Source organism: Echiichthys vipera (assembly GCF_963691815.1).
Source record: "Echiichthys vipera genome assembly, chromosome: 2".
In the NCBI taxonomy this organism is placed as follows: Eukaryota; Metazoa; Chordata; class Actinopteri; order Perciformes; family Trachinidae; genus Echiichthys; species Echiichthys vipera.
Genome location: NC_139827.1, coordinates 10,993,165 through 11,015,159, shown reverse-complemented (window position 1 = coordinate 11,015,159; position 21,995 = coordinate 10,993,165). Strand labels below are relative to the sequence as shown.

The 21,995-nt window shown below is 41.9% G+C and overlaps 1 protein-coding gene across 1 annotated transcript in view; it reads right to left on the bottom strand.

Moving 5' to 3' along the window:
- The window catches only part of znf827 (zinc finger protein 827), a 70,833-nt gene extending 49,512 nt beyond the window's left edge, over positions 1–21,321 (bottom strand). Inside the window, 1 exon segment of the mRNA XM_083926203.1 lies at positions 21,011–21,321. Within this exon segment, the coding sequence (XP_083782329.1) occupies positions 21,011–21,053 (43 nt within the window). The 5' untranslated portion in view covers positions 21,054–21,321.
- Between the last annotated feature and the right edge of the window lie 674 nt (positions 21,322–21,995).

Here is a 21,995-nt window from a genome sequence, read left to right as displayed (position 1 = left end):
TGTGCTTATGTGGGAGCCTAATTGAGAACAAGATTTTAAACATTCACAAACATTATAACCTACCCAAACACACGTCAAACGGCCATTTGAAGCTGCAAAAATGACACCTCATTGCTCAGCAAGGAGACAACTAAAATGACTTCCAACATAACAAACCTCGTTCTTATACAATGGCAGCTTTGCACAAGGCACATCCAAGATGTTTGAGTAATTTAGATTTTTGTCCTTTTTTAACCATCTTTTTTTCCCACCCTTGGTCTGGAAGAGTCTAGTAAAGGGGTTACCATGACAACGGGTCCTTCTGGGAGGCTAGACAGCAAAGATTAGGGTAATGGAGGTTACAGAACTAGATTAATATTCATGAGCCTGCAGATACCACCGGGGAGCCAATAAGGATAGGGTTAAGGTCACCAAGGGTCATTAATATACACTTCATGTATCAATATTCATAAGCAAAACATTACAGCTTGCCAGACAAGGGCGAACAAAGAAAAGTGAATATTCCTGATACATATTAACAAACCTTCATAAGAATATGTCAAAAGCACCAAGCCTGGGCAAAACAGAATGTCAAAATGCACTTTTTTCCCTCCTCTTTGGGTTACTGTACACAAACTTACAAAACATCTGATAAAAAGGAACTGACGGAGATTTCTCAGAAAAGTGGACAGTTACAAAACATGTGGGAATGAAGAAAAAATGTCTCACATACCAACATATATACAGTATATCCACACACACCAAAGCTGTCTTCACCCTCGCGACCCTTAAAGAGGCCTGGTGGGCCTGCTCTCTGTTTACAGGCAAAGGCAAAATGGTTGCCAGGCAACCCAACCCAGCAACCTGTTGAGATCATTAGAGTTGGCTGACATCTGGCCAGCGTGGCTCGCCATGGTCCACAAAGGTGACTGCAATCACAACCCATTATGACCACTACTCTCCTGCTGCAACAGATATCAAACAGGGCTTACACTCAAACCTCTTCTCATCTCTGTCTCTCACACATCTTAGATTTGTCAGTAACACACAACCAAAAGCTGACAGGAAATGTCAGATGCCAAAAACCAAGGCAACAGATTGTGTTATGATATTGGCATTAGGGCTCTAACCCATCTATGAACCCATGTCTACTAGACTTGACTTACACAAACAATGTTAGACGCAAGAGGCTGATGAGCATTCAAACCATTCATTCCTTCACATTGTTTAAAAGGTGAATGAAAGCAGCATAATGTGCTGATTGTGTGCCAATTTTCCCATGCTCCTTCAAGCCATTTTGCCACCTGAGTAGGGTTAACAGGAATGAAAGAGAGAGAGGGGGAGAAAGAGCCAGTGAGTCATGCAGGGCAGGGCTTGACCCATTTCCATATGACATGCGAAAGGCAGCTAGAGCCACTAATGGCTGTAATTCGGTTAGAGGGAAATCGCTAGATTGCTGACCCAAGGTCTCAGCTTTGAAGCTGGACTCTCCTGCTTCCTAGGCTCACTTTTAAACCTCAGGGTTAGCTGTAGCTGAATGCAACACTACACCACTAGCCTTCTGCCAGAGTGCTACAGTGCACTGATGCACTCCACTACCACGGCTTTGTGTGTCACAGGCGAGCTAACCCCGTGGGCGGAATGACATTTCCCAAGGTCATGGTCTCCGACCCAAGCTCTAAGGGGGCTTCGTCAGTGCTCTGTTCTCACAACTGCTGCTTTATGCCCACCACACACGGGAACAAACATATGCGTGCATACATATGTTTAGACTACAAGAGCCAAGAATGTGATTTAATGCTGAAGTCCTTCCCCCAGTGCATTTCTGACACACATTCAACTACTTTGCCTTCAGTACAGTGGTGGCTGTGCGACAGTAACTGCAACCCCCCTCCAAGTGATGGAAGCATGGAGATACGGGCTGAGGCGGCAAGCGTCTGCCACTGAAAGGGAACCATTTAGTGGTGTAATGGCGGGGATGACTTGCATGTTGAGACAAACAGCTGCGGGGTGCTCAGCAGTCTGGATATGTTATCACTCACACACGGGTGATTCAGTGGTGCAGCAGCAGGGGATTTTCTCTCTGGACCACAGAGATGTATAGTGCCACCACATTATAGACAAAGAGAGAGTCATAACAAGTCAAAGTGCAAGCTGAGGCAACATAAAGAGAAGGCCATGAGGGTTCGAGACTGGCTAGAATAGACTGCCGTGAGCTTGAAGAGAGATGTATACTGAGCAGTTAAAAATAATTAAAATAAAAACTTACAGCGTTTGGTGACATGTGTGCTGTGTTAACCCCTCACAAAAAAGAGACAGGGACCCAACAGCCTGTAACTATGGCTAAAACCGAACATTACAGTTAGTGTACTTGTTCATTGTTTCACGTGCAGTGCTGTCACCAATCTCCATTTGTGAACTTGGCAGGATTATTTGGCCTTGGCTTTTCTAGGTCAGAGAGGGGACACACATATATATATGAGTTTCGTACGGAAGTCAACCAGACTTCCTCGTCAAACTGAATGATTGCTGGTAAAGGAAGAGTGCGAGTTAGAGAAGGGAGAGAAGAGCAAAGGACTAGAGTAAAGGTAGGTCAGGAGGTCACCCACCATGTGACACACACACACACACACACACACACACACACACACACACACACACACACACACACACACACACACACACACACACACACACACACACACACACACACACACACACACACACACACACACACACACACACACACACACACACACACACACACACACACACACACACACACACACACACACACACACACACACACACACACACACACACACACACACACACACACACACACACACACACACACACACACACACACACGTACGTACAGGGTAGGGGGAGAGGACAAGGGAAGGCAAAGGAAAGAAGGGACAGATAGAGGGATTGTTAAGGGAGGGGCTGATTTGGCTGGGCAAGAAAGAAGAGGAGGCCATTAGCCGATTAAGGCTGGACAAGGGTGCATCAATACTGTGCCGATGTCAGAATGAGTCGTGCCCATGAGCTAATATAGCAATGAGAGCAAGAGAGGCAAAGAGAGAGGGAGCATGAGCTAGAGAGAGATAGGTCAGGGAATCGCTAAAACCGCAAAGATTGCTGACCGCAAAGCCATAAAAAGTGAAATAACATAAAAGACTGCCACAACATACCAAGACTAAAGCCATCACATCTACATCTGCAAAATGATTAGTCTTACATCTTCCCTGCAAGACTGGGAGGGGGAGATGGCAGTGGTGTATGTGTGTGTCTTTGGGGGTGGGTTAAGGAGGTAGATCAGGGGGTGAGGACATAGGAAGGAGGGCAGCGAGTATGGATGTAGTGAGGAAGGAGCAGCGGCGGTAATTAAGTGTCCGGCTGGGCCCTGGCGGGGGTTGCCACGGCCGCGGGCTATGCTAATGAGCACGCCCGGCGGTCAGGGCTGCCTTATTAGCGCCTGCTGGACAATATGGTGGGAGAGACGCTCTACTGGCGGGCTCACGTCTCTGCAAATGACTAACGGTCCTCCGGAGGAGGAAGGTAATTCCATTAATTGGGACACACTGGATCAGGATCGCTTCTCTTCCCTTTTCCATAATCTCTCACTTGCTTGATCTCTTTCATACCCAAATGCTTTTTTCTGCTCCTTGTATATCCCTCCCTTCTTCTCCTGTCTCCACATCCGGGAATACAAATATTAAAAATATATAAATAAATGAAGCGCAGATGCTCTAAATAAATCCAGCTGGATGTGCGTTTGCTAGCAGACTTACATTTCTCCCCTTCACATGAATTATATGCCATCAATCTGTTAAATTCTGTCTTTTGCAGGAGCAACATGATCATTTCCCCAAAGTTTATCATGTTGTTTCCATCAGGAAGTGGATGAAACACGACAGCAAACAAGCGTATGGGCAAGATGTGATCACTAAAGCAAAATGTCATACAACAGAGCAGGTAACTTTACTTTTGATGGACTTGGTGATGGTGTGATAGTATTTACCCTGTGTTAAGAAGTAACACAACTTCTTATTAACCTATTTAAATGAAGTGCCCATTAGACAAACTGTACTCTTAAAAGCAGCCGTTCAATATACATGCATACATATATATGTAGTCAATTATATAGTGGTTGTCAAGGCCTTTACTTTCAATGACTTGAAATACTGACATCATTTTTCTTTCATACCAGAGTAAGCTAAACCATTAAGCATCTCTGGCAATTAATAATGTTGACACGATGTCTTGATCCAGGAGGAAAGAAATCCTCCTGTGTATTGATCGAGATTCATGTAAGACATTAAAACATTATGAAAACTCTGAATCAACTCCTTCAACTCCAAATATCTCCGTCATCCTGTACAAGTGGTAGCCTGTGACAAAGGCATAAAGAGCTCATCTTTTAGTTGGAATCTGAGGTGAGGCGATACTCTCAGAGAGGATCAGGGTTCAGGCAGCAGGGCTATATATAATGGCGGTTGAGTCGTATTGAAATGTAGTGCAAATTACCATCTGTGTATTTTCGGCCTTGGCCTCCGTGGTTTGTGGGTACTTTGGGCGGCATGCCAGAGGTGAAACAGGAAGGAGAAGTGTTCTTGGAAGAGAATGAGACAACTGAAAGCCCCAGACCTCTGAAATTCCTCATTGCAGATGAAGTGCACTTTACCCCCTGGTTTATTTTTCCCTTCCAATTTTAGCATCTCTTGTTAAAAAAAACAAACTTGCTCATAACCACAGATGTGTCATCAAAGCTATGGGTTTAAACTGCTTGAGGGGGAGAAATGGTATGGCCATTGCATCTTTGCTGCATAAACTGACATATTGCAAAGATTGTGATTAGAGAAGGTAGCAACTGAATCTGATTAGTGACTGCATTGTCCTGCCCTGAACTGGAAGTTACTGTGCAACTCACGTACACATGCTTTGGACAGACTATGCTGTGTTGTACATGTGTTTGTATTATTGCAATATGGTAATGGCTGTATGACTAAAATACTATTTACTGTGTTTCTAGTGTTGTGACATCTGAATATGGGTGTTACATAAATTACTGGAGGGTGTGACGAGACACGATATTGGATTCACAAGAACGAGACAAGATTTTAACTATATTTAACTTTCAGTATTGTCTTTACGGGTGCAGTCGATTTTGGCAGAGAGCTGTGGTCGTGCTGCAGGTGTCTTTGCATTGTGCTCGTGTTTATGGTTGAAACCTGCTGATTACACACACACACACACACACACACACACACACACACACACACACACACACACACACACACACACACACACACACACACACACACACACACACACACACACACACACACACACACACACACACACACACACACACACACACACACACACACACACACACACACACACACACACACACACACACACACACACACACACACACACACACACACACACACACACACACACACACACACACACACACACACACACACACACACACACACACACACACACACACACACACACACACACGAAGAACACCTTGTGTATTTGGACGCAGAGAGTATCTAGCAATAATCTACAGCCCAGGCTTGAGGCAAACTGCAGTATCCAACTAATGACACTAATTGGTGAGTGAAAATGGGCCAATGTTCGCTGTCACAGTCCCAAATACAGCATCAAAATGTTTGAAACATCTATTACACATGAGACTGTCAAATCCCATCTCTGTCAGCCAATTCTCATTTCAGCTGAGCGGACAAAGGGCAGTCATGTTCTAATCACCGTGCTATACTATCAGAGACTTTCAAAGTCAAGTTTGTGTATTCAATATTGTCCTTCTTCAAACGCCTTTTTTTTTCATTAAGTGATTTAAGTGATGCGATATACGACGATCACAATTTTAATGTTAAATCAAATATCGATTGAAATGAAATTTGACCCTATGTCCTGAGTGTGGCACATTCCCCAAAAATATGACTGTTATGTCACACTTGATACTAAGTATGCTATCTATTACAGAAGAATTAAAAAATGTAAATGACCGTTTGCAGGGCATATAACAAACGATCTGTTGACTCAATAACTCAATAATAAAAGTCTAACTTGAAAACGTAATCAAATTGTGACCTTAAAATTGTCAAGCTGAATCGTGGATTTGGAGGATCGTGACACCCCTAGAAGATAGCGTGACTTCCGATATCTGAAATCCGTCTGTTTTTCGGGCAAGTATTGTATGTTAGAGATCCAGTTTCACATGGCAAAAAGAAACACGCTAGCTAAGAATGGGGGTAACTACGACGCCTAAGGAAAAATTATATATATTTTGAAAGGCTGTAAGAATGAACAATGATCTATTGGATGTACTGGACATTCAGTGGTGTGTAAATGTTGGCAAAAGAATTTGCCAGTTTGGGCAAAACCAAAACAACTTCAACAGATATATTCTGGTTGTCTCAGCACAGATTTCTAAAAATACTTTGATTTTATTACATGTTTTATATAGAAAACCGTGTGCTTAGTCAGTTAATGTTATGTGTAGTAATGACATCTAAGGAATTATTTTTTCAGAGCCATTACTGATTATTAGTAATCAAGGAGGCCGATAACGGATACTCATTTGCAGTAAAAATTTAAATCTTGGATTAAAATTAAGGTCGCCATATTTAGTGAGAAAGTCGCCACTGTATGTTTCCAGCACCACCCCCTTTCTTCTTCTCCTGTACCAACACATGGTTTAGAAAACCAACGTGTTGGCTCTGTTATGCTAATTAAATAGCCGCACTTACGCCGTGACTTGCAATATAGCCTACTATCGATGGCACATACACTAGATGCTAATCTGGAGCACCGCGAGGATTCGGGCCGTGTGGTTTGGTGTTTAACAGTTTATAGGCATGGTACTGTGTTGAATATCAGTTTAAATCATAGATCATGAATGCTGGCTGCCGGCACTTTACTCCCGGAGCCGGTGTAATCTCTGTTAGAAACACGGGAGTGCCTGCACTTGACTCTGCTAAAAAACCCTGTTCCCATTACAAATAATAAAAAAAAAAACAAAGACTCCCATTCCCTCCCCGTCCCAGAAAAAATCTGAACATTGACTCTCACTCCCGTTTATCTAGTAATGTGTTGTTAGTCTAGCTCCCAGGCAGTGGTGCTAATGTGGCTAATTCAGTATACGTCAGCCAGATAGACGTATCTCCCTCCCCCCAACGTCACATCAATGCCCTTTTTTGGTAAGAGGAAATGAGGTGGATGATGGCGACTCCCTTGGGGGGAGAACGATTGGATCAAGTTGAGAGAACGGACCTTGAGAGAGAAGCTACGTCCATTTTTTATACGATCTATGGTATCAGCAGGTTCACGTTAAACATACCTCTAGTTTATGAAATGTCTGTTACGTCACTATCAATTTCAGCATAGAGGATTAAGTTTATTGCAATTTCAGCAATACCTGCAGCCTAACGTTCAACACGCAGCTGTGCTTGCTAATCCGACAAGCTTTGACCATCTGAGGGAACTATGCCTAGCCACAACATATAGGCTACATGATGGAAATAATGTCTGACCAAAAAAAGATGACATTCATCAAATCAACATAGGAAAAGGCACAGATACACAGTGGCTCACTTGGGTTGATTCAGGGTTTGTCTTGTATAGCCAGACCTACCCCCACAGCACTGTTTCAGCACTGGAGTATGGTCTGGGTGCAATGGCTAATCAAAAAAACCCTTTGGCTTGTTGAATTTCTTTAAACCTATCACAATAGCAGAAGGGTGGGAGAAAGCCTGACATCCGACGCCGCTCAGGCTTTGTCCTAGCACTGAACATCTGGTAAGCCACGGATGGATGTGCTTCTAGTGCCGGTCATGGATATCGTGTGTGTTTGTGGTAAGTGAAGGTCATGTTTTAACCCACCGATATCAGAAACTGTACGCATGATATAATGATAAATATCCCAAACACATTGATGTGTTCATGACATGAGTCACTTCAAATGGTTCTCCAGGCTACTGGATCCCTGATTCACTCTGAGGTGGCATTGATTCTGACTGGGTACAAAACATGTAAAGATGAGTGGGCCTGTGTCACAGCTGAGAGGCAAGGATTAACTAGCTAATTACAAGGTGAGAAATACTAAAACCAGCACACTGGTATTCCTAAAGCACTGGTTTGGACAATCATCTGGCCCTGGGTCATCAACTTACTGTTTTATTTTATTATGAATTACTTATTCACTGCTTTCAGTGTTCTTGTTAACGTTGAGTCATGCTTTTTTCTTTTTTTAATGTGTTTTACAAGCACTGGTAAATAATCTAAGCAACCATTAGAAAAGAAGATACCAGGTCCAACAAGGTTGTCCTCTTGTACTGAAAGAAATTATATGTTCTTAGTTCTCTATTGAATGAATATGTAAAAGGTAATGTGACTGACATTAAGAGCTAAAACGGCTACCTATAGATCAATCTACTCCACAATACAAAAAATGACTGTGGTTGGATTACAGTACCATTTGTCAAAAAAATAAAAAATAAATATTTAACTAGAAAAGTGCTCTCAGTGGAGCAGATGTGTCTCTCTAGCTCTCTAACGTGAACATCAGCCTTCTTGGTGAAAGTCATGTATTTGTTTGACCTGTCAATGCAGCCCTGTGACTCCCTGCCCCCTCCCAAACAATGAAATAACAATGCGGGCAAACTTTTTTCCCACTTGCTCACTGCATGTACTCCTCGACTGCTGTGGAAGCTCTCAAATAAAGATGGCGGTGAAGCTAACAAACACAGGGATTAATTGATCTCATATCGTTCCCAATTTCAGTAGATCATAAAATATGAAATATGGGATTAATTTGCAGATGCCCCAGTTCGAAATGTGACCAGAAATTTTCTACGGATGTCAGTTTTTGTGAACAAAACGTGTCATGATGCAACAGACCAGGTAAGGTTTGTTTTTAGCCTGGCTGATTGGCAGAAATTCTTTTATACTGCAGTTGTTGATCACTTGTTGTGCGTACTTACTGGTGAAGAGTCAACATGCAGCAGGCAGAGTAGCCAGCAATCAACCAAAATGTGAAAATGTCAAATAAAGATTTTCCAAAGTTGTAAAGCAACACATTTACATGAGGTCCTTGAGCATGCAGTCATAAGAGTGCACAAGAATTATTATTTTGATGGATCCAGTAGTATGCAAGATTTAGAGCTGCCGTCCATTAGCCAACTAATCTGTCTTTTTTGTCTTAATCGACTAAGCTTTCTCTAGTTGATTTGACTTTTTTTGCTTTTCTATGCTAAAACGCTTATTTCCAAGAAACTTATGAGCACATCTCTGGTAAACACAAGATTTAAAGTGGTGCTTTTACAAGTTTCTTTGTGGAGAAACTCAGTTTTACAGATCGTTCAATTACAGCATTAGATTTTACAAAATAACAACAGCCTGTATACTTAAAAAATGTTTGGTAGCACAAGGTTTCCATCCAAGGAATGCAAAGAAGAAAAAAAACAGATGAGTACATTGGGGTCTTTAACAGCAAGGTGTCAGTGAGGGGTATTACTCAGCAGCATAAATCTAATCCCAGCATTTAAAACTGCTGACCAGCCATTCTGCTCAAAAGTCATTTGGTCACAAGGGTTTGGAAAGTGCCATTTTTGTTTTTTCATATACTTTTGCATTGTACTGTTTCATCTATTCTTATCTGCACTGCTTTAGTCCACTTTGCATATCCTCTCTTAGTGAAGTGTTTTTAGGCTTTTATGGTTTTTAATTGGTCTATTGTTTCTTTTGCTTGTAAGCTAAAGACAGAATACAATGTCGTTATATTTTCAATATAATACAAAAATAGTCGATCCAAAATGTAATCTCATGAATCATTATACAGCACATTTACTTTGGGGGAAAAAAGCTAGATGCCAAGCTCTGTAATCAGCCAAAACTCAATCTTTTTTATTTATTTATTGTTTTACTTACACACAGAGCTCATGTGTAACTGCAGCTGATGCATGATCGTTCTTCATCAGAATATTATGCAAATAAAATATACCCATTCTCCAAACGATCACTGTAAGAAGTAAAAAGAAAGAAAAAGTTCTCCTTTGTAGAGGAGCTTTGAAGTTTTTAAGCGTAATTGTTTGAACAAATATTCATTCATATGTTGCTTGATAAATGGGGCCCATTGCCAGAATAGTGTCTAAATACTAGAAAACAACACGGACCGATCTCATGCTTCTGTGAGAAATTGTTCATATTCATCAAAATTCAAGCCGTTCCCTCTCATAGGAATAGGCATATGTGGGTGGCATCCTTCTTTGTTAAACTAAATACAAGCAAACACATGCAGCACACTTTAAAACACCACATACGGTAGATAAATTGAAGTGTTTCTACATGCACGTGTGAAAAATGTAATAAATGATGCCTCTGACGCAAGTGTTTTTTTCTATAAATGCCCAATGCTGTATTGCTTAACTCAAATGTACTTGGTAGCATTACATTTTGATCGACATTACCAGATCAATTTGCTGTGCTGCAGTGCTTGTTTTACAGGGTGTTATGTATACAGTGTTTCCTACGGACTGACATAGTAACAAATCCAGAAGATAGCGTAATGACATTACAGCTCCTGTCTTTTTTTTTTTTTCTTCAAATTTCCTCTTCTCAAACATTTAGTAATTAGCATATGTCTGCAACTGTTCAACTAATAAAACTCCCTGGCGAATTTGCTTTCCATCGCAGGCGAAATTGTCTTGAACACAGCTCAGATAACCATTTCATGTGGTTTTGAGAACTACTAATTATAAGCCACTTGACATACTAGTCAGATCCCATCGATTTGTCTTCCGGTTGACAAAGTAACCTCATTCAACCAAGACGTAGATGTCGCGCTAGCATTCTCAAGTAGACAGGGTACATTCTTTGGAACAAGTGCGAAAAGAACAGGCCATCACCCTGCTGCGTAGTTTTCTGGCATACTGAAGCTCCTCACAGAGGTGATTGTGTGTCTGTGGAAGAGAAGTGAGAGAGAGTGGGAGGGTGGAAGGTGGGAGTGTGTACAGCGTCCATGTATTGTTTGTAAATCACCCTACTGGCAAAGGGACACTCGGCTCTATAGCAGCCAGTCCACCCAGGGATACAAAGCAAGGTCCGGTGGGAGGTGGGGGAAGAGTGAGAGGTAATTCTATATGTGCATGCATGTATGTAAGGGGACAGTGTGTAAGAGCGATGGAGGCAGTGTCTATTAGAGACACTCAGAATGGACGGCAAGGGAGAGTGAGCAGAGGAGCGAGGAGGACGAAAGAGGGAGGGAATCTTGAGAATTGAGGGGGAGGGGGTAAAGATGCCTTTTTTATGGTGGTATTGCTTTGACGGCTGTTTGGCAGAGGCGCCCAAGGCAGTGCCTGCTTGGAGTTTTGCCTGTCACTTAGGACAGGGACACTAATCAGGATTGGTCCCGGTCCCTACCCCAGGAAAGGGGGAGCACTTTCAGGCCATTATTTTTAAAAAAAGGAAAAAGAGGGAGCAAGAGAGGGAGAAGAATTGCTGTGGCACAGCAGGAAATGCTAACCGCTAACCTCATTTACATGCAGGTCCAGGGAGAATGGGGGGAGAGCTTATTCCGTTTCCAATCTCCATGTTAAATGCTGGCCAGGGCAGCTGATGGGAATGAGAGGCATTGTTCGCCCCATGCTGCTCTTCCCCTCTCTGTTACACCAATACCTGCCTCGCTTTTTTCAAGGTATAAAAAAAAAGACATGCCTCAGTAATTTTAACCCCCATATGAAATCTATAAGAATTTGACATGGGATGTATGCGGCTGTTTACTTTGTGCAGACTGTGTACTGAAACCAACCCTCATAGGTCTATCTGTTCTGTCATAACCAGGTTGTGACCTGAGGCTGCCGCATTCAAAGCCATCCTTCACCCACTGAGTCTGTTCTGTGGCATAATGATTGCTATGACAACCATCACTTAAAGCCATGGGTAGGTGGAGGAGAGGTGTCAGCTTCTCGTCTACTCTTCTGATGATCTCATTTCTGGCTGGCAGGTACAACAAGGTCAAACCACTGAAACTGGAAAAGTGGCTGCTTGCTACATGCAAATGACAGAACCGAGTTTCCAAACAATTACACTGCCCTGTCCAAATCGACATGGGGCTAAGCTCTGAGAACCACAAGGTGGGGGGACAAAAACAAATAAATATATCAGGAGAGTCAGAGAGAATGAGATGTAGAGGGAGGGATGGCTGTCTTTGGCCAGCTATGAGCACAAAGTCTGGCTGTGCGTGCCAAATGAGGTTTTTAAACGGTTTTTCTGGGAGGATTTGTGCTAATCTAGAAAACCTTCTGGAGGAAGTGCAAATACATCTGCCGCTGACCACTCCCCTGTAGAGTACGAGGGATTAATGACATGGCAATCTGAACCAACATGGCCCCCATTCAAAACATTCGTGGGGAGTGGGAACATACGGGCAATCATGAACTGAGCCATCAGATTCAGTTCTTGCTACCTACAATCATTCATTCATTCATTCATTCATTCATTATCTTAGTGTGCTAATTTGTCCGGCTTTATTTGTTTCTGCGTATGGTTGTGGTTATTACAGGTAACATAAGCTACAGGTCTCCTCACTAAGAATGAAATATCCAGTGATTAGATAATCTCATTAGCATCACAAGGACAAAATCAAGTGACCAAATGTCCTTGGTAAACAATGAAAGGATGAGGTCTGAGTCATATCGTTTGTTTAATGCACAAGGAGATGCTACAATCACATTGTGCAAATGGAGAAGCCCCCACAACACTGAATTAGTCAAGACGCTCACCTGCATTTTCAGCATCATAAATAACCTCACACAGCAGTGACAATGGCTTTCTCCGAGATGACATCACATCAATGATTTTAACTTCTCAGGATTTTTGTCCCAGTGCCAAACACTTCCACTCTCCTTTTAGAGGTGATATATTGTTTCCCTAGAGAGCTGTCACTGCCTTATGGTCCGACTATACTGTGTCTGTAACAGCCCCCTCCTTCTCTGTACTTTTAATCTGCCTATAAAACCGATCCTACGTCCCAAAAGCTGCAGACACACAGCTGTTTGCCCGGCTAGTTAAAGACATTAGCCTGTGCCTTGCTCTTGACTGTCTAGATCTGCAATGTGAAAACACTTCCACACCAAGAGGAGAGAGGGGTTAGCCTGGCTGGTGCACTAAAGGCTAACTAGAGCCAGGCTGTGCTTGAGAGAGAGAGAGTCTGTGTGCATGTGTATGTAAGAGGCCTTCTGCCCTACTCTACCCACACAGGAAGTGAGGTCATCTCATAGCACTGCGCTATGCAGAGTGCATTCAGCAAGGGCCACAAAGATCAACCTGTTGGCCAAAAGCCATTTTAAACCCCCTGGCGAAATCTACATAATCTGATGACCTGCACTGGATTACTTCTTTACTTTAAAAAAAAAAAAAAAGCAGCTTTATGGACAGTAAACGTGTAATATTTTACAGGAAAGTTTAAAAAAGCAACAACTAAAGCAGAATCCATCAGCCAAATAACTAAAATCAGATGCCATCATTTGTCAAAAACGTCTCAATTTTACACACTAGTTGAAGGTCTGCCACATGCTCCTGGAAATCTTCACTGCACACAGGCAATGGTGTTTCTTCTAAGACAATTGAGGAAGTTCTTTATCTCTGTACAATGTAATTTTAGTGTCTTTCTAGGAGTGAAACGTGAGACAGAGTCCAACAATAAATCATATCCCTGTTTAGAGCAGGCGTCTGGCACGACTGGCCGGCTTCAGCTCCCTAGACCACCACCTCCTCCTCCACTACCGCCGCCTCCTCCTCCTCCTCTCCTCTCATGCTCTCCATCCCTCATGCCTGTTAAAGGCTTGTCCTGCAGGGCCTGGATGCACTTGTGTGGTACAACAACAGAGAAACCGCCCAAAGCTCTTAACAGCTCTTCCTCTCCACTTCCTCCCTCCCTCCATCTCCACTGCTACCACCACCAGCTCCTCTCTCCCTCTCCACTCCGCTCTGTCTTTCCCAGCTGCACCGGCGAGCTGTTCCGTATGAACTGCTGCCAGCTGAAAGCCTGCTACTCCTGTGAGATTGCTATTACTCAGTGCAAGCAGGGCTCTGTGTAGCCAAAGGGCTGCTCTCCGAGCTGTAGATCTCCATGTTGTGACTTGTCAACACGGGAAAAATCGTTACCAAGGCTGAGGCACTTCCATTCCACACAGAGGGGGTTCTGATTGAGACCAGGCAGACAGGCAGGTACTGTACTGGAGGTATCAGGACGAATACTGTTACATGATTATGTGCCGCAGAGGATTTTCTGCTTAGAGAAGGCACTTTGAAATTATTGGAAAACAAACATCTGAAGGAAAAAAAACTACATTTCCTAAGTGAATTTTAACTACAGTTATTGATATTAAATTAAGTAATTTGTAACCAGATGATGAACAAGATGAACCCAATCTTTCATCTGTGTTTCAACATTTTAAAAGTTTGTTTTTTTACGTTATGTTTTGAGTAATAGAATTGACTTTTTAAAGAGGCAATCAGATAACTAATGAATCACAAATCACTGGAAAGAGCAAGTATTCTTATGTTTTTCAACCATCCCTGGTTAGTACAGGACAGTGTGAAAGTGTGGTGAAAGGTACTTGCATTGAGAATACCTGAGTATGCATTATTCATTAAAATGACTTTAATGCACCCCTGTTTAGTGTTTACAGCTGTATGCCTACACAAAACAGCATAGAATATAGCATTAACTAAATAAAGTTATAAATCTCACAAAAGTTGATAAAAGGAACGAGTAAACTACACCAAGAATCTGCCCAGAGCATTCAGTAGCAACTTTTGTGTTGTCTGTCTACGAACCCATTGGTATTTAAAAAGTATTCAGATGAAAAGACCTGCCCGCATAATACATATACTGTACATTATTATATAATAATACAACTAATATAGGAAAAACAGCCAAAGCAGATTTTCTTTTCTTCAATAAAGATGTTTTTTGTTGCATTGCCTACATAAGTGAGCAAACTTTAGGTGAGCCACTTTTGACTTTTGGGTCACAACAAGCCTCTCTTAAACACTTTACCAGCTCTTCGGCTGAAAACCCATTTTTGTTGCTAAATTATTAAAGACTCGGGTCTCCTTCCAGTCACCTCAAACATTTTCTTATCAAGACAATTTGTGGTTTATGAGACAAGATAAGAGCAACAATTTAGGGGTGTAAGTCAAGTCCATTTTATTTATAGAGCCCAATATCACAAATAACTTACCCTAAGTTGGACCGAACAACGTAGGCACAGATTTTGTCTGATCCACTATTTGTCACCTGGGGCTGCTATCATTTCAACTGGAATGCACAATGCTCCATACAGCAGATCTAAATCAAATGGGAGAGTCTTCTAGCTCTGGCTTTGCATTAACTTTTGCCATACTGTTTATATTACAAGATATAGATGGGCTGGGGTACCTTTACTAGCATAGCTTAGCTAACAGCCAACACCTAGCATACCATAAAAGCTTTTCTGACAAGACACAGGCTGCACTTTTACAGTTCAGAGCGTACTTAGGCTTAAATCTTGTAATCAAGCAGTTAATATGAACATACATATTACCACTCCTTCAAAACCTTTCTATTGAGCTGAGTGTTATTAAAGGCTAGAAACCTGTATTGGGCAATGGCATCTCTAATGGGGGCTTTAAAAAATGTGTCCAATGTCAACACTATATTCCCTGTGCTAGTTTTAGATCTAGGGAGGTAGCCTTCTGACTAGAAGGTCTTGGATTTGAATTCATGAATGGGTGGTGAAAAGAATGTGTAGAGTCTCCTTCAACAACTACGATCATTAAGGGATACATTTCTATTGGTACAGCTTTACTCAGGAGGCCCCAAATGATAACAAAACCAACTTTTTTTTTTTTAAAGCTTGTGATACTCCATCATACAAGGATCAGCACCAATATTCAATTTTCAATTTCAGGCATTAGTCTAGCTCTATAGTGACAGTACAAGGTGCTATGTGAAATAAATTGGCACACGAATTCAAATGAATTATTCAACGGCAATGTAAAAGGGGTAATTCTGAAAATTCCTATTTCACGTCTTGGGTAACACACAGACCCACAGAGAGCTTTGATTCTTTAGAAACATTCATATTTAAGTTGTATTAACCCTGAAACATATTACTGGCATGATTATAAACCACCCCGCTGCTTATGTGCCTTGCCAATTGTCTAAAGTAGCAAATACCATTAATTTCTGTATTAGATCTTCACCGAAAGCGGCTAAGCCAGGTCCATTAAACGTTACCCAACAACCTGTTTATACACATCGGCTTTTTACGATAAAGCAAAACACAAAAGACAGAGTCCAATTTGGCCACTGAATGTCCACTAAAGCAGGTTTCTATGCTCTCTGTGACAGTGTATGGTGAGCGAGGCATCCACCACCTTTCCCCTGCCCTTTAATTCATTTCTAAGTTAAAGCCTGTGTATCATTATTCGCTTGAGCTCCACTCACCCGACACCGCCAGAGCACCCAAGCCCCATCAACTTGAGGGAGGGACGTAGTAGTGGTGGTGAGGTACGGGATTCTTGGCAGAAATTCCCTACAAATTTTCTGCCAAGAGCGAAATGGAAACCTCCTCTAATTTTCCTTTCCCCTTAATCCAATGTTTTTCAAGCCCCAGCCCCACCAAGGTCATTATAATCATAGCAAGTGGAAGGGAGCCAGTGACCCGCCATTACAGTAAGGTAGAGAGCCACCCAGTCAGTCAGCTATTGGCTGACGAAGAGGAGCCGATATCTGTCTAGAAATGTTAAAAATCTCTCCATCTCATATGTAGATTACCAGGGGATAAGTAGCAGAATACAAATGTCTCTCCCAATACACTTAAGGTTGTGCTCCTCATGGTATGGACTCTCTTAACACACTCACCCACTTACTTTTAAAGCCTTCTGAGGACAAGAATGACGACTGGTTAAGAAATGTTAAGGGGACTTGTTTGATCCAATGACAACACAGGCTATAATATCTACATTTTGAAATATAATATGCCAAACTGAATATTTAGGCATGTTCTCACTAATTCAATGTCATTTTTGAAATCACAAAGTCACAAACACAAAACATTCAATCTTACAAGTATTGTCACTAACATTAACTTCAAAGAGTGAGTAATAAGGCAGCACAATTACGCAAACTATAACACACTGCAAGGTCATAAAGAATGGCAGTTTTCATTGTGGCACCAAAGGTCATGTTTACTTGTCAGAGTGAAGGCGCCATACTGTACTCTGACCTCCATAGCCGGCTTATGTACCCACACACACAAACACACAAGGGTTGCCTGTTCACTTTCACACGTGCGTGCCGTGTACACACACTTAAAGAATAGTCTCCTCACAAGCTGTGCCACAAACAATAGGACACTGCACACTGGGCTACACAACCCATATATCTGGGTCTGTGCTAAGATAAAGCACCTCCAGCATTAAAGCCAGTGTATTAGCTTGCCCTTTTTCACCACAGATGAAGAGATTTGAAGCCTGATATTGTGCTTGTTGGCTGGCACACCACCAGGGTGTTGTTGGCTGAATAATGAAAACACACAGACTGACAGCGAATGGCATGAGGTGACACTTCCATTCTAGAGTGGGAAGATCTAAAACAAAGCGCAAAAAGCTTCTGACAAATTCATACTTTCTTGTGACAGTTTGTTGACTGAGAAGGGAAACAACTCCTAAATCAGAAAAAGGCTTTCGTTTAAACCCAGGAACACAGGCACAGCAGTGCTCCAGTACAGTGCCTACACAGGAGGACATGATTTCAGATACGTGGGTGAGGGGTATTTTTGTTACAGACCAATTACACAGCAACTTAATTGAAGGGTTAACATGGGCTAACTTTGGTCTTCTTGCCCAAAAGATGGAAAATATTGGACTTCACATTTGACTGATCCAGACAGTATAATGAGGATGCTGTGTGAAACACAGCAAACACTACCTCGTGCATTTTATTGTTGGATATCACCATTTTCCTAATATGTTACAATGATCTTTTTTAATCATTGTTAAACAGATTTAGCCTATTAATTATTTTACCAACAAAGCCAGTTCTGAAATATGATAATGATTATAAAGCAGGGCTTGTTTTAATTAGAGCTGCAAAGGTCAATCAATCGATTAGTTATCAACTATTTAATCGCCAACTATTTTGATAATTGATTAATTGTTTGAGTACTTTTTTTTTTTAGTCCATTTTAAATGGATTTCAGCTTCTTCAATGTGGATATTTTCTGGTTTCTTTACTTCTCTCTGACAACACACTGAATATCTTTGAGTTGTGGTCAAAACTATGAAAATATTTGTTAGTGGCAGCCCAATTTTAAATTAAAGCCTAGTAGTAATAATACAATCCAAGGGTACATTTGATGTTGAAATGGGCAATCAATTACCATTAACCTAGGTAGGTGGTTAAACCTTATTGTATGTCTTCTACTGTATGCAACTACATATGCACGTGTCCCTGTTAACACAATGACTCAATCCAATTCCCCAAGACACTTTTTTCCTATTTCGGAAAAAATGAACAGCTTATTTAAGTATCACTGATGCATACTGTACTCTCCATTTTAAATAATAAGTGTATGAATGCCACTAACTGACAATTAAATGACAATGATCGACTGCGATATTTACATTGAAAATGTGTGCTCCACTCATAGAAACGTCCACATCTGTGCATATCGGAAGTGCATATCAAACCAAGTACTTCCTAAACTAACATCCAGCCAACAGGGGGCGTTTGAAAGTTTTAGCTTCACTTTTGGTGAGCCGCTGGGCGTGCACCAAGTAGCAACAGCCACTAAAAACTTTCCCGAATGTTGCAACAGCAGTCCAGAGTAGAAGGGTAGTAAACAACACAGAACGGACGGGGCAAAACAGAAATCAAATCTCCAGAGCAGAAGGCAAAGAGCTAGTCCATTTGGGGCAGGGGCGGGGGGGGGGGATGTATATATATATATATTGCTTCTCGGAGAAGTGAATCCAGGTGAAGAAGAACGTTATTTGAAGTCTTATTTAGATGAAAAGATGTGTTAATTAGCAGGAATGTAGCACAACGTGAACGTGACATCAGTGCTCTGTTGATTCAAATGTGATAAAAGCAGTGAAAAATCGTCATAAATAATCTTGATCTCCGTATTGATCAGAACGAATCGTGATTATTAGCTTGGCCATAATCGTGCAGCCCTACTAAAATACCCTTCATGAAACACAGATTTTAGTAACGAGGAAACGTATTCCGTGGACAAGATCCCTAAAATAAGCCTTGGTATGCAGAGTGGTATTAAAAAAAGGCTGTAGAGGGCTATATTTGGTTATTTATATGATATATAAATATCACGACCCTGTTCTGTGCAGTTCACCCATATAGCTTACATACTCCTTATGCAGCATATCACTGTCCAGATATCTCCCTGTCACTCAGTCGCAAACTCAGATACAATCACAATCCCTCACTACTGTCACCCAGCCAAACACTGCTATTTCCCAAGTTCAACCATTGGTCAAACACCTGAGCAGCAGATCACTGAATATAACTACAAAATACATTTTTTTCAACAGTATTTGTGTATACTGTGTGTGGCTACAGGGATAACTCTGTAATGTGCATAATGCGTCAGACACATAAAACTGTGACAGGTGCAGGAGATCATTCATTTCTCAAACCCTTTAAAAATTAAAAGAAAACTATATGTAAACTGAGTAAAAGAGACAACGTAAAGTGCCTTTTTGATGGCTGTGAGATGAACAGCTGGCACGGTCTGACATTTAAGAAATGAAGAAGATAGTGTCATAAGATAAATGCATCAAGCCCTGTCGTTGCTTTGAAGATTAATCACTCAATTATTCATTACGTTTGCATACCAATATGACTAATTGAGATGTTTGCTTGCACGCATGTATTGAACAGAAACGATCAAGAGCACTACCACCCTCGATAGTTCCTTTAATAATCATTGTCATTGCCCCACTACCATCTAAAGCAATCCTCTAGTGGCCGGAGTCTGTTATCGCAGCTTTTTTTTCATTATCTGGACTGATAAAGGCACAATACGAACATTCAAGATACGGAGGGTCAAATGTACAGAAGTAAAAACAACCTCCCACCAAAATCAAACTACACGAGGGATTACAATAGGTTTCTGCTGCTGCGGCACAGCGTCATTTTAAGCAGCACAACTGCCGCTTCCTTCTTCCTAACCGCGTTATTGATCGTAGTCTGTCTGCAATGAATGGCTGCAAAAAAGGGGAAGGGGGGGGAAAACCCTGAACTTCAGGTGACCGACCATGGCTCTGACATAGCCTACATGCAGACTGGGAGGGGTAGAAAAAAATACATTGGATTCGGGGACTTTTTTTTTTAAAAGTCGACGACAAACAAGCGCGAACAAATTCGGTTCCGCGCGATGTGGAGCGGCAAAACTATGAGGCGAAAGTTCCACGTTTTATCGCCGAGGAAATGAAGTTTACCGAGCGTTGCTAGACAGCGCTATTGCTAACTAGGAACACCAGGGCAGTATATGGTGTAGCCCAGACTCTGGCTCGTCTGATCCGACTGACCCTTCATTTTATTGCGGCCAGACTCCCCAGATCCTCCCCCTTTTCTATCCGAAAAGCGAACATAGCAAGAGGCGAACACATAACCGAAAACGCTCGGCCGTTCTTCCTCGAACCAACACATATGCCAACTGACCGCAACCTTTTTTTAGCGGAACCCGGACCTCTTATCGATTATACTCTTTTAATAAAGCCACGTATCATTTATCCACTCACGGCCGAGCTAACGTTACCCATCAGCCAACAACATGGCTGCCTCGCTCGGACCTAAAAAAGGGAGAAATAACCTACGCCGAGTCTTTTGTCTTGTTTCACCTCTTTAACCCTAAACTACTGCGCAAAAACACACGGAGAGCCGTTAAAAATGGAACAAAACGAGTGAACGACTTACGTGAAGGCAGGCGCTTGGGTTGCTCCTGCTTCCTCCTTGGCATTTTCCCCCGTTTTTAATCACATTCTCGTCCTTGTTTAGGGATAAGAAGAAAAAAGGTTTTTCCCATTGAGACTGGAGGCGCCAGTGATGGCAGGGACTTGGTCGTGCACCTGGCTTTGCTCGGTTTAAAGTGTATTGTTGGGGGAATATGGGAACACAGGCGGAGGAGGTGCCGCTGTTGTTGTTGCCGTGTCTTGACTATGGCTGCTCTCGGTGCAAGTGTGTCTCCGAGCCCCTAACTAACACTAATGCAGGGATCAAAGGGCAGCAACAGCAGAGCAGACACACACACACGCGCGCGCGCACTCACACACACACACTCACTCACACACACACACACATTCACACGCTCTCACACACTCAAACACGCTCTTGCGCGCACGCACACATTCGAGGAGCTCGCCCCCGAGAGCAGCGTATACGGACAAGGTGCCCCCGAGCTTTCAGGGTGTATTGCTGAAAAGAAAATGAATTTTGAAGAAAAAAAAAAAGGCAAAGAGGGTATAAATCAGCAGAGAGAACATATTGATCGAGTCGAATTACATTAACGGAATCTATTTAATTTCCTTCAAAAAATGGTAATAGGTGAATGAGATAATTTATGCGAACGATGCAAACATGAATGTAAATGTTAATGTAGACGCCACACAATGCATACAGCAGATGCATGTTAAACGTGAATTCAGCTCTCTTTACCAAAACAGACAATGAATCACTATAGGCAAGTCTTTATTTGAATTAAAGATAAGTATCACAGTTGCAGCATGGTGCAATTAAAATGCTGAAAATGTATTTTGGTAGGGTGATATTGACTGGATGACTTAGTTTGCAGAGGTATACATTGAATCTAAGCTGCTAATAATGATAACAGTTTGGACTTTTTTTAGTATGAATAGGGTTATACTACATCCAAGGTATTTATACATTTCAAGCCTTTGACTTA